This window comes from Pundamilia nyererei, unplaced genomic scaffold (genome assembly GCF_000239375.1).
Source record: "Pundamilia nyererei isolate P.nyererei 1_Seehausen unplaced genomic scaffold, PunNye1.0 scaffold00106, whole genome shotgun sequence".
Classification (NCBI taxonomy): domain Eukaryota; kingdom Metazoa; phylum Chordata; class Actinopteri; order Cichliformes; family Cichlidae; genus Pundamilia; species Pundamilia nyererei.
Window position 1 is genome coordinate 1,939,474 of NW_005187507.1, and position 17,322 is coordinate 1,956,795.

At 43.5% G+C, this 17,322-nt stretch overlaps 2 protein-coding genes across 3 annotated transcripts; one reads left to right on the top strand and one right to left on the bottom strand.

Moving 5' to 3' along the window:
* On the top strand, positions 1-5,208 carry zbtb39 (zinc finger and BTB domain containing 39). The gene is made up of 4 exons (XM_005741045.1): positions 1-121; positions 1,528-2,841; positions 3,059-3,412; positions 4,009-5,208. Exons 2-4 carry the CDS (start codon positions 1,561-1,563, stop codon positions 4,981-4,983), a joined length of 2,610 nt encoding a protein of 869 aa, XP_005741102.1. The 5' UTR covers positions 1-121; positions 1,528-1,560; the 3' UTR covers positions 4,984-5,208.
* Positions 5,209-8,379: 3,171 nt separating this feature from the next.
* ackr5 (atypical chemokine receptor 5) lies at positions 8,380-11,262 on the bottom strand. 2 transcript variants are annotated; one of them, XM_005741047.2, is made up of 3 exons: positions 10,992-11,262; positions 9,459-9,907; positions 8,380-9,292 (listed from the first exon to the last, which is right to left on the bottom strand). In XM_005741047.2, the coding sequence occupies exons 2-3, from the start codon at positions 9,858-9,860 to the stop codon at positions 8,828-8,830; spliced, it is 867 nt and encodes a 288-aa protein (XP_005741104.1). In that variant the 5' UTR covers positions 9,861-9,907; positions 10,992-11,262; the 3' UTR covers positions 8,380-8,827. The 2 variants fall into 2 exon arrangements, with proteins under 2 accessions (XP_005741104.1, XP_005741103.1); XM_005741046.2 differs by having other exon boundaries at positions 8,380-9,907; positions 10,992-11,260.
* Between the last annotated feature and the right edge of the window lie 6,060 nt (positions 11,263-17,322).

Sequence of the window (17,322 nt, forward strand, 5' to 3'; positions counted from 1 at the left end):
GATGGATGGACCATAAGAGCAAAGGCTTCTAAAATGTAGAATGAGTGCCTGAGCGGTGCAGACCGAATGAAAACAAAAAGAAAAGGGGGATTTCTGAGCGCCGGCGGACACGTCTCAATGGGTGAGTGATGGTAACAGAAACGAGCGGGCCTGCGCTCACAGTAGGAGGATTATTTTTTAATAAAACCTCTGGTTTGGGTGAGTAGAGTTACCATAATGTGTCTGGATTGTCTGCGATAGAGAAAAAACTGTCTGGGATCCTCTAGCTTCTTTTTAAACTGCGGAAAATTAAGAGTAATTGTGCTTTAAACACAAAGAGCAGCAAAAACAACGCGTTAACACCGTTTAAAAAAGAAAAAAAAGAAAATTTAATTTACAACATCTGTTACTGCAGAACAGTTAGATCCTGCTTCTTTATACAAAAACATAAATGCTTAAAAAATAGAATCTAAAGGAGTAAACTGTCATTTTTATAATACCTCTGTTATTTATAAAAGTGAACCTATACTGCTTTTCTTTATTTTCTGCCATGCATAAATAAAGAACATACATAAATGCTCCTGTTAAACACGGCCAAAGTTTCAAGCAATGAGAGTAATCCGTATCAGCTAAGAGCTCAGACTGCTATAAACAGTTCGTTTAAAATAACTTTTTTTTCTATTTTTGACTCTCTGTAATGTCAGGGAAAGGGTATCCTTAATAGCCCCCCCCCCCCCCTTTCAGTTCAAACCTTCTGTTTGTAGTGAGGGGCCAATCAGAATAAGGTTTCTGTAACGAGGGAGGAGCTAAAATTCCTTCTTTCCGACAGAGAGTCCAAGATAAAAGTCAGAATGGGAGATGCATACATGTTGAAATGTACTATGAATCATCCAACTAACTTCAGGTTTAACTTGATATGATGGTGGTTCACGTCTTATGTCACCATGGTAACTTGTGCCGCTCTGGAGCAGGTTGTGTTTAAGATAAGAGATCAACAGTAATAAAATCACAGCCTGTTGACAAACCAGTTCTCCAGAAACCATTGCTGAAAGATCCCTCAGACCTTGCATTCATAACCCCCGGTTTGTTTGATCACAATGGGGGCTTTATTTACCTGTTGCCATGGCGAATCATGGTATCAGAGTGCAATTAATGGATTTCTTTCATTACTTCCTCATACAGCTTACCTCAGAGTGGATCGGAGAAGACTGAACCGATTCTAAATCTGAAAACTCAGAATTTAGATTTAAACTGTTGTTAAACCTGTTTTATAAAAACTGGAGTGAAAAACTGGTTGCCACATACTGGACTGCTTTTTGACAGCCACTTTACATATTTTATCATGCAGTAACACATTTTATCTATATATTTAACAACTGGATTATCACGCTGTTTTTGTTGTTTGTTTGTGTCTTTTCACTGCATCAGCGTATGAATACATTTTCATTAGTGATCTACCACCAAAAGATGGATGACTAATCACCGAATATTAAAGAAGACATGTGTCCCCTGTACTGCTCTGATGATTCTGCATTTCCTTCCCTGCAGTTGGATTGTAGTGCATTAGGAGCTGCGGCAGGGATGAGGATCCGGCTGCAGTGTCCCGGCCACGCTGCCAGCCTTCTCTCCGAGCTTAACCGTTGCCGCCAATCACGTCAGTACTGTGATGTGTTCCTGCAAGTTGGCAACCGGACATTCGCAGCCCACCGTGCAGTGCTGGCCTGCGCCGGGACGTACTTTCGCAACTTGTTCACCAGAACTCCCACCGCGTCCAGCGCCGCCTTCTCTTTGGAGTTTATCTCCCCAGCTAACTTCGAGAAAGTGCTGACATTTGTCTACACCGGGGAGATAGTGACTGATCTCATAGATGTCGGGGTCCTGTACGAGCTGGCCGAGCGGCTCGGGGTCAGTGAACTGGTGAAGGCTTGTCACGCTACCTTCCCTGACCTGCAGGCTTCTGTGTCTGCAAACTGCAATGTCAGCAGTCCCGGTGATGTCACCCTGGACTCCAGCATGGTGGCCGCTCCACCCACAGTGGTTGCAGTTAGTGCAGCTTCTGTGCCGTCTGTGTGCTCCTCCGCCGCCTCCTGCTCCTCTCTGTCTTCATCGGCTGGCCCGTCTGCTGCCCCGACTCCTGCTGCTGCTCCCTCCCCTCTTTTCCAAATCAGGATGGGCAGGTCAAGCCGCGAAGTTCAAGCCGGGCCTCTGTCTCTGGACCTAAAGGCAGAAGATGTCCAGTCTCATATCGGCTACGGGCAGATGGGAGCAGATCATCAGTTACCAGGAGGACCGCCTTTAACCACCACCAGCAGCAGCCTTTCCCTTCAGGCTGACGGCTTGCAGCCTGTGGGACCTGTGCTCCAGCTGAAGACCGAACACGGGCTGAACGATGGGGAGGCGGGAGGCAGCTGTGAGGACGGTGACACAGATGGTCAAATGGTTTCTGAGAGCGCGGGCGACTCTTTGTCTCGGAGCAGCAACCCTGTTACGTCTGAGTCTTGCTCCCTCCCTGACTCTTCAGCTCAGCTTGGCGCTGAAGCCTGCGCCCCGACATCATCCTCAGGAGAGTCTCCAGGCAGCCTTCAGGTGGCAGCGGTGGAAGGTGGCGTGGTCGACGTGCAGCAGGACAGCAGGCTGATGTTTGGGGAAGTGGAGGAAGGAGACACTGAGGAGGAGAGGGAGGCTCTGCAAGGTAATGGAGCAGTGGAGGGAACAGAGGAAGAGCAGTGGAGACAGTTGGCAGGAGAGATCATCGAGCTGAGCGATGATGAGAACTTCATGGAGGAGGGAGAGGAGGAAGACGAGGATGAAGATGACCTTGTGTGTGTGGAGAATGGAGAAGGAGGGAATGCGAGTAGCCAGGTAATGTTTCTGTTTGTGAGCAGTACAGTAGTTCAGGTAAAAGGTCATTCTGTATAAAATCAAATCAGCTGAAGTTCGGTAATGTCTGTATTTCTAATGAAGCGACAAAGATTTGACATCGTGCTCTGAACGTTTTCTGAGCTACAGACCTTCAGAGGACACAGGGATGGGTCGTATTTTTTTTCCACATAGGAAATAATGGTCTTTGCTCCTCCAGGTGACAGGAAGCACGGTGACATGTAAAGCTTGCACAGTGGCACTCCCAGCAGATCCAGCTGCCATCAGAAGACACGGTGAGACGCACCTGACGGAGCTGGGGCTCTGCAGGGTGTGCGGAGCCTCTTTTCCCGACCGTGCTGCGGGCATCGCCCACTCCTTCACCCATGTGGGAGTGCAGCTCTTCACCTGTGATATGTGCCACTTGCAGTTCTGCAGTCAAAAGAAACTGCTGCGGCACCACCGCCAGACAGCATCCAGTTACACCATCCCACAGGGGGCGCTGACCAACAGCAGCCACAGCCAAGAGCTGCAGTGTGCTGTATGCACCAAATCCCTCAGCAAGGACTTCCAGGTTAGTGGATATTTATGGAGTGTTTTTGACGTAAGTCAGACACTTTAAACGATTGCTTGATACATAAATGGCTCCATATGTAAACAGACACTATTTAGTTATGATAAATGCGGACTTGATTTTTACATTAATCGTTAAGAAATTACAGCCATTTCTATCTCCATGAACTGAAATGAGAAATGAAGTCGGGCAGTTCATTAAAGAGCAGTTCTTTTGTTTTATTCACAAATTATTAAGATAAAAAGCCCCAAATGTTGCGTTGGCCTTTGTAAGCTCTTTCTGTGAGCCACAACATGCTGTCGAGCTCTCGTTCATTAAACTGTGTCATGAATGAGCTCACTGTGGTTCACTTTAAGGTTAACTGAAGCGTTTACTTTGTAAATAACGCAAGGACCAGGTGTGTCTAAGAAGCACAAAAGTGAGACTTGAGTTCACAGTGAAACCCACAGGAAGTGTGATGTTTGTATGAACAGTGCCTGAGAACCGGTTTGGTGGCAAACATGAGCAGGAAATAAGAATGAGGAGTCCCCCTGCTACACACCTGCTTCCTCAGTGAGGCTCCTCAACTTTTAGTTTTGTGTTTCTCTCCTCCTCAGACTCTCAAAGACCACCTGCTGAGTCACGTGTGCCCCCAGAGCCTGAGCTGTGGTGTGTGTCACCTCCCCCAGCTGTCCCTGTGCTCCCTACTGTGGCACGCCCTCGCCCACCTCTCCCTGCCCGTCTTCACCTGCCCGCACTGCGCCCGCTGCTTTGTAGAGCGCGCCCTGCTGGACAGACACATGGCTGTGCACGCTGAGGAGGCGGCAGCTAAGGAGAGAGAGCAGTCGGCGCTGAGGGCTTACGGAGTCAAAGCAGATGGAGGTGGCAGTGGAGGAGGAGCGGAGGAGCTGCATTGCTTCCTGTGCCCGCAGACGTTTCGCTCGTCCTCTGCGTTTCAGTACCACCTCAGTCTGCACACCAGCGACTCCACGGGGAGCGGAGGAACCGCTGGCGGCCAGGGGTGGTTAGGGAAACGTAAAGCGGATCAGTCTCTGGAGTGCCCGCCGTCTTCCTGCTCCTCCTCGTCACGGGACGTCAGCGGGCTCGTTAAAATGAGCAACTTCGGTTTGGGTTTGGGAATGGGCATCAGCGTGTCAGACAAGTTTTTTCAAGGGCCGATGCACGGCGTATCCTCTGGAGTCCTGACGAACGGAAGCTCCAGTCAGGACAGCGGTGTCGGACCTGCAGGGGTGCGCGGGAAGTGGTACCGGTGTCGCTACTGTGGTAAACGTTTCGCTCACTCGGGGGAGTTCACCTACCACCTCCGTATCCACACCGGGGAGAAACCCTACCAGTGTAAAGTGTGTCTGCGCTTCTTCAGGGGGCGCTCCACCATGATCTGCCACCTGAAGACGCACGCCGGCGCCCTGATGTACCGCTGCACCGTCTGCGGCCTTTACTTCTCCACGCTGAAGCTGGTGTCGTCACACATGGAGCTCCACAAGGACCACTTACCGCCGGACTTCAACATCGAGCAGACCTTCATGTACAATGATCACTCTAAAGAACCGCTGCCCACTGTGGACACCTGATCAGCTCCTCGTTTCCTCCCTGACGCCTCCTCTGTGTCTGGTTGTCGTGGACCACAAGCTGCTGATAGTAGACTAGAGCTTTAGCTAACTGATGCACCAACATCAGTTAGCACCTATCAACAGATAGGACATTTACTGATGACTCATGCACATCTGTCATGTTACATCAATTTAATGCCGGCTAACTGTTTAAAAAAAAGTCAGAAGCGCTAGAAGTTTCCATTCTTGTTTTTATTAGGAGGATTTTTTCATTTCCTGGCACAAGATGCTTTGGCTGAAATATTATTATAAACACTGGTATTAGCCCAGTGCAGTGATTTTTCTAATGTTTTTAGTTAATCACGTAGTCTCTAAATTATTGTAAAAGATCTCAGTATTGCTTATTTTGTCCAGCTAACTTTCTCAAACACACAAATGGAACCAGAACTACATAAGAACAAAACCTAAAAACTCTAAAACTAGCCATTACTATGGATTAAAGATGGACGATTCTCCTACTAAAGACCATTTGCACTGGTCAGATTCTTGACTGAGTCTGTTTAAAAAAAAAAAAAAAAAAAAAAGTAGCATCATCAAAATGATTGTCTTAATATGTGATTGTAATTACAGTGTAATTACACTGCAATTACCTCAATGTAGAAAAGTAGACAAACACGAAATATTTTCATAAATGTACAATTTTCTTTCCACAGTGTTTTAAAGCATTGATTCCCAAACAGAGAGCGGTACGAGTCACACTGAGGGGCACGTAGCAGGTTTTTGAGGGGCTCTGGGGTTTCGCGTAATAATGACATCGCGATTTGAGCGGTGTCTTCTTTGTGTAAGTCCAAATTTTACTTAAATGAATTTAGAAAAAAAAATTAGAAATTACAAATCGATAATAGAAAAGCTGTCTGCACTAACACAACAACAACTAGTTAATTCAAAACAGTTCACTTAAGATGTATTTATGTAGCAGTAAGTGCCTTTTATTGTAAGGTAAAGCCTTTTAAAATCTTAGTTAAAATAGCTGAACATAGTGCATGAAAAGGCTAAAATATGGTTGTATTACATTAATAAATTATCAGTATATACGACTACGATTATTTGAGCTAAAATGATGACAATAGTTTTAATAAAAATGCTACGGGTAAATGTAAAAAGCGCAAAAATGGCCTCAAAAACTGTCAACTCTTGCTGGAAGTGCACACTAGCTGACTGATAACTGTATAAAATGAATTTTTAACACTATTTAAACTTGACTAAAACAAAATGAACAGTTTTTGGAGTATTATGGGTGTGTGTGTAAGTTAGCACCCAGTACAGGAGTCCAGTCAGCACATAAATGAGTCTCCCCAACAACTTTAACAGAGAAGGATGCTACTTTGGGAGTAAAACAGCTGGAAGAATCATCTCCCTAGACTTTTAATTAACAAAGTCTTCCCAGCTACCTCACCCCCACTGGCCAACTCCATCCCCCCTTTCTCATTTCTTAGTTTCTACATCCTTGCATCCTCTCCTTCCGTCTGGTCCCTTCCACCAGAGATCCAAGCAGAGGAGAGAGGAGTCAAGGCAACAAGGATAAAGTCAGCTGCAGTATCTATTGGTTGTGTTCGTGATGTGTGTTGTAAATGGCGACTGATTCCCTGAAATCCAATACATGTGAAGAATCTTTTTTTGAGTTTTAGTAAATATGTAAAAAAAAAAAAAAAGTGGGGACACTTTTAATCATTCACAATATAAGTATGAGAAGATAGACCCTTTTTGAGCCGTGAAGAGCAGAAATTCCATCCCTCAGTGGCTTATCCAGGTCCAGGTTGCAGGTGCAGCACTCTAAGCAGATATACTCAGACTTCCCTGTTCTCAGCCGTCTCCTCCAGCTCATCCTGGGAGACACTGACGTGGAGGAGTCGTCCCTCCTTAATGACCAAGCTCCTCACCCAGACACCTGTTAGAAGCAGCCTATTTCAGTCATTAGCCAGTGGTTCTGGCCATAGATGTGGTTAGTAATGTAAAACTGTATGGTTGAAACCATCCCTGTGCAAACTGGAGGTTCATTGCTTGAAGCGAGTCATCGCAGTGATGCTCCTATGCTGACAGGCACATTTCTGCAGGAGGATGCAACCCTGCTGCTTACAGCTGGTTTTTGGGGAGATCTCCCCCCCCCCCCCCCTTAAAAAGGCCTCCGAGAACTCTAGCATCAACCTCTGTCTTTTTTTTCTCTTTTCTTTTTTTGATATAGGCCAGAAAATAAATTTTAAAAGCTGGGAATCACTGTTTTAAAACACAAAATTAGTATTTTTATAGAATAGAAGTAAAGAAATAGAGATTATTTTTCACTTACATCCGATTATTTCTGTATCTGTTGATCGACTGAGTGTTTACCTGGATTTTTATAATGCGGTCGCCATATTTTTTTCTGTTAGATGCCGTTCAAACTGCAGGTTTGGTCTGTTTGAACTAAGATAAGAAGAAGCCACTTGGTGGCAGTGTATCCTGATGTTAGCAGGTGAAAGAAGGCAGCTGTATTATGCAGCAGATATTATCTACTGTAATATCAGGATAGGTTTTTGATGTCAGTGATTGTAATTACAGAGTAATTACACTGATTGCATTTGTAGCATACTAATTCTATTTGCAGTCACGGTTTTAAAACCCAACAATTTTATTTAGTCTGTTCTCATGGTGCATGTTTCACTCAGATAAAACAAATCCACAGTAGAGAATATTTTTGTCTTTGAAACATAAGTGTGCGTTTGAACTTACACAGACTAAATCCATTTTAAACACAAGCTATACTGACTTGTTTAGAGCGTGTGACGTATGTTGTGCTGTAGAAATGTGACATTGAAGTGCCCATTTACACATTTCTGTGCGATTTTTGTGTCTTACCTCATATTTATGACAGCAACTATTTATTATTTTTATGCCTTTCGTTGTCTATTTCTAAAGCTAAATATGAATGTTTTTTTTAATATTGTTTTTGCAATAAATGACTCTAGGAAGACTGTTATCACCTCTGAATTATTGTTATTTTTTTATTTGTTGGATGAGCTGCTTCATCATCAGAAATTCAGTGATGAATCTGCAGAAATCTGCTTCCCCTGTTTCCAGCAGCTCAGACCTTTGCCCTTGCAAAGCCTGGTCTCTTCCTGTTATTGTGCCGTTTGTGGACACACAGACCCCGCTTCTTTTTTCCCCCCCTGCCTTCTTATTGTTTAACCTGTTGAACATGAAACATTCCAGAAACGGAAGTAAATGTAATAAAGATGAGCAGAAAGGACAAGCCATCTGCAAGAAAGGCACATTTCCTTTTTAAAATAAACAAGTTTCCAAATGAGTGGCTGTGCTTTGTCGTCATCATCAAATCATCTTACAAAAGCCAACTCAGCTTTTCCAGCTTGGATCGAAACAAGCAGCGTTTAAGGGAGTTTTATTGTTTTTTTGTTTTGTTTTGTTTTTTTACAGGTATGACTACATCAGCATCCAGATAAATAAGCATTTAGTAACATTAAGCTTTGATTTTATGCAATTAAACAGTTACATTTTCGCATTTGTGTATACTGATATGAGGATTTCTCCTGTGGGGCACTGCAGCACATTTTGTTGACACGAATTCCTGGAACATTCACTGTGCCATGAGTTCCTGTGTGAGTTGAGCAGCTTTGCAGGAAGACATCAAACATTTCCTGCCCTCCTGTGTGTGAAACTGATCAGGTACATGCTTAACAAAACAGGAAGTGGACTATGAGAGGAAGGTATGAGCCCGATCGATGCCTGTGATACTTGGAAGCAACAGGGCTGAATTTAGTTCGGTCAAATATACCGCGACTGGAGCTTACTTGATCCTTAGCTCAGCTTCATCTTATGATCCAACATCAGAATGGCTGGTGCTGGCGTTACTCCGCTTTCCCGGGTCTGTACCGCCCTCATTTACAGTTTTGGCGTTGGCTCTGGGTCCCACCTGTTCTGCAGTCCCCTCTCTGGGAATGTAGTTCAACATGGTGTTGATCAGGTTGTTCCGAAAGCTCTTGCTGAGGAAGTTGTAGAGGAAGGGGTTTGCAACACAGTGCAAAAGCGAAATGGTCTGCACCACGCTGAAAGAAAAGTAGAGCACTTCCACCGTGTTGCAGCTGAATACATAGGGCTCAAGGTCGTCTATTATCATCAAGAACATGACCAAGTGGTAGGGGAGCCAGCACATTACAAACACAAGGGAGTATACGTGCACCAGCCAAACATCCCGTCGGTTCTGCACATCCGTCGCCCTGTTGGCTGTACGAGCAATCAGCACATTGCAGGTAATGATGACAGCAGCGGGGACCAGGAACTGGAAAACCAGGCACAAGAAAGACACAGTGACGAACCATTCGGTGTAGTTGTATTCAGGCAGCATGTAACAACCTGGCTCTTCCCACTCCAGAAGATTCACATGGACGTTCTCTAACAGAGCCAGAAACAAGGAGAGCCCCCAGAGGCCCCCACAGACCACCCACCGCTTCCGGCCTCCCGCAGGGAAGAAGCTTGACGATGACGGTCTTGACAGTGAGAAATAGCGTTCGAGGGTCATGAAGGCCAGGAAGAAGGAGCTGCTGTAGAAGTTGATCACGTAGATGAGGTGGGTGACCTTGCAGAGGAAGCGACCCCACAGCCAGACCTGGTCCATGGTCACCTCCATCATGAAGAAAGGAAGGATCACAATCACCATCAGGTCCGACAGGCTCACGTTGATAATGCAGAAGAGGACCGCATTGGAGGAATGCCTTCGGCGCCAGTTGACCCAGACGACCAGCGTGTTCTCCATCAGGCCCACCATGAAGATGAAAAGGTACATCAGGAAGAGGGCGATGCGCCGGGAGTTCGTGTTGAGCTGGAGGGTGCAGTCGAAGACGAACCATGGCGTGCCGTTCAAGTAGTCAAGCGAGTGGTTGAAAATGGTCATGTTCTGGAGTGAAAAGCAAAGGAAAGCGTTTCATATCCTGACAGGGTTTAAATTTATTTTGAGGTTAATCTGATTATGTTTTAAGACGTTGCATAAGAGGGGCACAGGAGGAGGAGGAGGTGGTTTACTCAAAATGTTTTTGAGAGGTGAATAGAAAAAGCCCAGCAGGTTATTAGAAAACTATTTCACAACCTACAGTGTTCAGTTCAGAGCAGGAGTGCCTCGCGTTGACGTGAATGCAAGCATGGATATGTTTAGAATTCAGATTTATAGCATGTTTTTCATTCACAACGCTCCACATATATAACTCTGCACATCTAAAACACAGACGGTTTCCATTCCAAGCATTCTTCTTTCTCACTAAGCTGTAAAGAAGTCAAAAACTCAGAAACACTCATGCTATGTACAATAAAAACCACGAAATAGACCTTTGTAAGTAAGTGTTGCACAAGTTTTGACACCTTTAGATTTTATCCTCACCTCCATGCATCTTGGAGGAAGGTGAATTTGTCCACAGTGCCTTTACTTTACTATTCTCATCCAAATCAGCCTCCCACATTTCCCCAAATTGCAACCTGAAACTACTGACGAGCTTGCCTTTACACCAACAGAAAATGCCCAATTGAAAGCTTATTTTTCCTGGAGATGATTTCAACAGATTCAACTTTGCACGTCTATAACAGTGAAAAAGAAAAAAAAGTGCTTTTCATTTCACACATTCTTCTATCTAAAAAAAAATCCAAAGAGGTCAAAACTCCAGAAACTTGCATAAATAAATCAACACAATCTGAAACACGCTGGTAAAGCATTACACAACAGAGTGTTGCTGGATCTCTGACCTCTTCAGACTTGCAAGTGTCAGATTTTGAAGCCTCTAATCTCTTCAAAATCACCTACACCTAAATGCAACCTAACAACTGACGATCTCTATCTATATTTCTGTGTAAAAATATATTTCTATGTAAAAACAATAACATGATTTTCCACACCTGACAACAGATAGATGTATAAAGTGTTTCCCTTTAAGATCTAGACTAAAGGTAAAGTGGGGTTTAACAACCTTGAAAATGACTGAGTTTTCTCGTACCTCAGTGGCGGTGGCAGCGTACACAGGAGCTGAATGGGGAAGGTCGCTCCTGAGACCTTATCGTCTAGTGGAGAATCTTCTGTGTGAAGTCTGCAGATGGGAGATGTGCCTTTTCAGCTCTGCTGCTCAGGACTATGTGGGCAATCGAACAGGAGTTTCTACCCTCCCATTTCCCATAAACAAACACACACACACATACAGCTATGGCATCCTCAGTGAGCACTGAGTAGGACAACTGAAGTACAGAGACACCCACAAAGCTAGTGATACAATAATTTAAATAAAGAAATAATGTATTGCGCATGAATAGAGAAGTTATATAAGGAGGATTTCCAAAAGCAATTATTGCTAGAAATGTGCAATAATGAAACTCAAGTTTCTCAGTGACCCAAGTTCCCTTTGTAAAGTTCACGCCCTCGACAAATCACAGCTGTCTTCCATTCAAGTAAACCCATATAAGTATATAAAAATGAGAATTCAATGTACAGTTTTAATCTAAAAAAATTCAAATTTGCTGTTGAAAGCTGATTGTTATTAAATTACATTAAAAAAAACAGATTAAGCTGTGAATAATGTAAAGGTTCTACTAGTAGAATAAAAGTGGGTTCTATTAAACCCCTTTTAATTAAAGTTGGATGTCTGCACCTGAATCACATCGTGTCTGTCTGATTTGAGATCCACTGTGGTGGTGTACAGGGGCGAAATTGCAAAACATAATGCATCATTGTTCAAATATTATGGGCTTACCACTGGCAGTTTAAAGGCTGTTCTGTAAGAGAGAATAACTGTAATTCTCCCCCTGAAGGGAGAACGTAATCGGTTCTGGTTGCTTGTCCGTCTGTCCAGCGTCCATAGTTTCTTTTTAGATATGTTTTTATGTTGTGTGATAGTAGATTGGATTAAAGTCGCACCAAATGTGAAAAAAAAAAATCAATTAAAACATTTTATTACCCACAAATTTTTATGAAAAACTTACTTTACTTCACAACAATATACTAGGCCTCAGGGGATATGAGTACCCAGGTTGGTAAGTATTTAACCTCGACCTTTATTGTTAGTACCCAAGGTCAAAGTTGACAGTGGAAAAAAAATGTCAAAAAGAACCATATGAAGATGCACGTAGAGAGCTGCACAACACGCTTTTTTATTTTTTCAATGAGACACAATGAAAATGAAATGATGCCATAAAGTTTTTACAGCTCATAGAAGCCAAAGATTTCGGCCAATTCTGCCCCAAACACATGGGTAAAGATAATAAAATACACCATTTTAGTATGTAATGCTTCAGGGCCATAGGTCAAAGGTCAGACATCAGCTTGCAGGTAGCATCTGGGTTACCTCGAATTTGATAAGCTGTCGTTAGATAATAATAAATCATCATATATATGTTGTATTACACATAACAGTACTACATTGTTGCAGTAAAGTCTGGTTATTTTGCTACAGTAGACCAATGATGGTGCAATGTCGCAGCTGATAATGTTTCTAACATTTCAACATCTCCTTTATTTTCATGGTCTGGGATTCTTTGGGCTCATTTCAAGTTTTCCGTTTATTTTTGAGTTTTTAAGTCTGGTTTTCTTTGTTAACTCTTCAAGTTTGGATTATTATTGTATGTTGAGTTTTTGTCGACTTGTTTCTGGAATCATTTTTGTTTCGTTTGAATTGTTTTTGTGTCTAGTCTCTGTGCTTTCTTATTGTAAAGTCCCTGTGTTTGTATTAGACGTTTGTTTCCCTGTTTGAATCCTTTCTGTTCGGTTTCATTTTGTCAGTCATGTGTCTCATGTACTGCGGCTTCTTGTCTTCTTACCTTGATTAAGTTCAGGTGTGTTTTGCTCCCCATGCGTTTCCACTGCCCCTGATTAGTCTATTTGTGTGTATATGTATACATGGTCTCAATTTCCTTTTATCCTCCGTCTAAGCATTTATTTATCTTGCCTGTGTTTGTTCCTTTGTATGCATCATGCTCCAGTTTCCAAGTTTGGATTTTGTTTCTTTTAGACTTCTTACAAACTTTAGACTCCTAACAAAGAGCTCAGATTTTTATTTACCCGTCTGTCTGCAAGTCCTGCATCGTTTTATGCATTTGGAATAATGTCCTTCAACATAAAATTGTGAAGAATATGTCATTATATAGAATATATAATATAACCAAAAGAAATCGCTATGCACAAGAAACAAGGACAAAAGTTAATATTGGATGCCTGTTATTTAAAATGGTCATGATTCGTTTTTTACCAGCTGGAAGGGAAGCAAGGACGGAGGACTCGAGGTGGATTCAAGCTGCTCTGCAATGGTGTAGACCAGGAGTGTTAAACTCCAGTCCTCGAGGGCCGGTGTCCTGAAACTTTTCCATGTGTCCCTGCTGCAACACACCTGCATAAATTAGTAGTTCATAGTAGAACCTGACTGTATCCTTAGATGGGAACCCCTAACCCTACTGAAGTAAATGTAAGGATTTAGAAAACCCTTCTAAAAGTAGTTTTATTGCACCATGTTCATTAAATCATGAGCTGCTGTGACATGAATCAAATGGGCAAAATGCCACCTCAGCATTCAGTCAAATTCTAGAGTTTTGCTAATGACCTGCTAATTTTATTCATGTGTGTTGCAGCAGGGACACATGGAAAAGTTTCAGGACACCGGCCCTTGAGGACTGGAGTTTAACACCAGTGGTGTAGACAGAGAAATGGAATAACCCTAACCTTGAAGGAATGGCATGAGAATAGTGTTGTGGAGATGAAGAGGGTGTCAGAAAAGCTAGAAACTGAAGTGTTACGTTAAATGTTGTCAGTCCCTATGCCCCACAGGTTGGATGTCAGAAGTGAAAGACAAACTCTGGAGGAAGTTGGATGAAGTGAGTGTCCAGAGGTAAGAGAGCACACTTCAATGTACATGTACATGAAGGGAACGGCGGCGGTGTTGGTTAGGTCTGATGTTAAGGATATAAATGGTTTCGTGAAAATCATGGAAATGGCTGTGGTGAAGACACAGAGTGGAGGCAGGGACACACAGATTGACTGAATGCCTTGTGTATTTCAGCAAGACAATGCTAGACTACATGTAGAGCATACTTTTGTAGTAGAAGACTGCTGAACTGGCCTTCCAGCGATAAACAAAAAATACAACAAAGTCTTGGCTTAAGTGGTTAAAAGGTTTGCAGTGACTGAGTGATGGAGGGGGAGGATGCATTTGTTAGTTATCTCACATGATCCTGTAAGTATGATGCCAGTAAGAAGAAATAGTATAAAGAGAGCCCACATAGCAGAGAACAATGCCAGGAAGCCGCACTCTGTGCTGCGATTTGCCGAGTGTAGAGCAAGGTGGGAGCCCTGGGCCACCCCAGCCTCACTGAGGAAGGAGGCTCTTTAATCTAGAGAAGCACACATCCTCATCATCACAACATTTTAACACTCTTAAAAGCGAGCTTGGCTTCATCTCTGTGGTTATGCATCAGGTGATTTAATGACTGAAGTACTGGGACAAAAGAAAGTTAAGATTGGTCTTGAGGGATGGTGGAGGACAGTGCACGTGATGAGTGAGCCCGGATAAGCCTTGGCCTCACAGTTGGGGCTAAACCAAGGTCAGCAATATATGGGGAGAATGCAGGAACGTTTGTTTTGGCCACGATTCACACTGATTAATGGGATCCGTTCTCTGGACTCAACGTTCCTACTGTCTCTGGGGGCGGTCAGCACTTTGTTGCTTACTGACCCTTCAACTGCTCCCTCTTTCTGTCTTTCTGTGCCCATCCTGTTGACTGGGCCCCCCTTCGGTTTTCTGGTGAAACAAGGAGGAACCAGTCAGCAGATTTGATCTCTGCTGATGAAACAGGAAGGAACCAGTCAGCAGAAACACATCTTTTGGAAACAGTGAGACAAAAAGCAGCCCCTGACCTTCATCACATTATCTAAGAACAGCTCTAATGTCAACACCTATGCTTTATCTGATTATTCTGACCTGCAAAATACTAACAAACTACCTCCAGGGTAACCATTTACTCGCACTGCTTGCAACTCTAATCCAAGACATTTTCACTTGCAGATTTATCACTTTATATCTGCAAACGTTTGACTGTATAGCCCATATGCAACCTCATTTTTCTTAGGATGGTTACTGACTGAGTATTGTAAGATTAACAGGTGTCCAAACACAACCAATCACCTCAGCTGATGGGGCTTTTTCAGTGTTTTTCCCATTATTTTAAGCTCCAAATAACTGTGCTTCAGCTTTAGTGAGTGAAATACTAGAATTTTATACACTTCTGGTTTCAACTGCCTACATGGTAGTTACCAAAAAACCAACAATGAGCCTGAAAAATGGGCTTTATGTATATCTATCTCCCTCTCTCGCTCTGGATAACATCGTGGTAACATTATACGCCTTTGGAGCATCTTGAAGAGGATGTGGGACCTATGGAATCTTCAATATCCAACATCCAAACAATTAGTGGCCCAGCGTTCCAACATTCTGAAAAAAAAGAACTGCTATCACAACTGAAGATTGATGATATATACAACACACATGCTACAGCAAAAGTGAGCCAAGACGTCAAAGTTTGACAGAAGGAGCGTTGAGTGTGACCTGAAAGATCAGGTCACACTTGGTACCTGGACCCTCCGTAGCCAGGTACCAAGACTACCCTCTGAAGGTCTACTAGATGATGTGAATGCAGCGTTACGGACAATCTCTACAGAGACCATCATGGAAACTAAACAGCTGATCTACACCATGGTAGCAGTCGTCACAGAGATGCTTGGCTACAAGATGAACAGCCAGCAGTTCCCTCCATGGAGAAGGAGCCAGGATCACGGTAGCACGGAGGGAAGTCAGCCAATTATCAGAGCTGCAGAAAGATGCGATGAAGAAAGGGGTGCCTAAGAAGTACAGCAAGCTGCCCATACCTAAGGCCTTGGAAACTGCCAAGCAAGGTATCACAGCTCATCTTGTACCCGGAAGGTTGCCGGTTCAATCCCCAGCTCTGTCTGTCTTGGTCGTTGTGTCCTTCACCTACCGCCTACTGGTGATGACCAAAGGGGCCGACGGTGCGATATGGCAGCCCCGCCTCTGTCAGTCTGCCCCAAGGCAGCTGTGGCTACAACTGTAGCTTGCCTCCACCAGTGTGTGAATGTGAAAGTGAATGAATAGTGGAATTAAAGGTCTTGAAAAGCGTTATATAAATGCAAACCATTACTATACTGGCCAGCCACTTAAAGAATTAGAGATAAAAGGCAGGAGAATAAAACCAGCTGTACTCACTCCATCTTAAGCACCGATGTTAAGATTTTTACTGGGAGTAAAGAGGGCGGGCAAGATTAGAAGGCCAGCTCAGGTTGAGCGGCTTGGAGACAAAGTTAGGAGCCAAGCTGAAGATAATTTGGACATATGTAGGAGGGATAGTGGATACACTGGTCAAAGGATGTTGACGATGGAGCTGCCAGGCAGGAGGAAAAGACGAAGCCCACAGAGAAGATTCATGGATGTAGTGAAGGAGGGTATGCAGAGTGTTGGTGTGACTGAAGAGGATGCTAGAGAGGGGGGCAGATGATCTGCTGTGGCACCTAAAAGGAGCCGCTGAAACAGTAGAACCTCAAATCTTCCCCCCTCATTTTTTTTTTTACATTTAGAAGTTGAGATAGCGAGCTTACAGCTCTCCCCTCACCCACCAACCCCCCCCCACACACCAACACGCACGCACGCAGAGTTACACAATTACACAAGAATGATGAGTCGAACACTTTCCAGAAATTCTTGGCAAAATATATTTTGGTCCAAAAGCTGATTTGTAAAAATACATGTGCAATCATGGAGTAGATGAGGCATCATACAGAGAGTATCACTGCCCTGTCACTGTTCAGGAATGCTGTTTAATATCCCACTGCTGTAAGGCTGAGCGACTGAAATGTAGTGTTTATATCCAGAATGTTTCACACGGTACTCTGGTCATCACTAAATCTCAAATACCATTACATTACACACATGATACTTCATAATCCTAATGCTACTGTGACTCATATCGGTCATTTTAACACACAAAATACTACACCAGGAGTCAGAATCATGACGGATGGGCTCATTCTCAGAAGCTGTTTTCATATTTATTTTACAACAACAACAACATCAAAAACACATGATTTTTTTAAAAGGCAGAAATGATCCTTAAATATTTGCACCTTCATAAATCACCTTCAAACTACCGAATATCCTAACAGGCTAAGAGATGTGTGCAGGCCAAATCGTCCCATATGCTTTCTATTTTCTTCTTTCTGGTCGTTTAACTGTGACAACGTTGCTCTACACATTTTAATGATGAGAATAATGGAGGCTTTGG

Coding starts and splice junctions, on each gene's coding strand:
- zbtb39 (XM_005741045.1), top strand. CDS start 1,561: ATGAGGATCCGGCTGCAGTGTCCCGGCCACGCTGCCAGCCTTCTCTCC. Junction 2,842..3,058: donor GAGGGAATGCGAGTAGCCAG/GTAATGTTTCTG, acceptor TTGCTCCTCCAG/GTGACAGGAAGCACGGTGAC. Junction 3,413..4,008: donor CCCTCAGCAAGGACTTCCAG/GTTAGTGGATAT, acceptor TCTCCTCCTCAG/ACTCTCAAAGACCACCTGCT.
- ackr5 (XM_005741046.2), bottom strand. CDS start 9,904: ATGACCATTTTCAACCACTCGCTTGACTACTTGAACGGCACGCCATGG.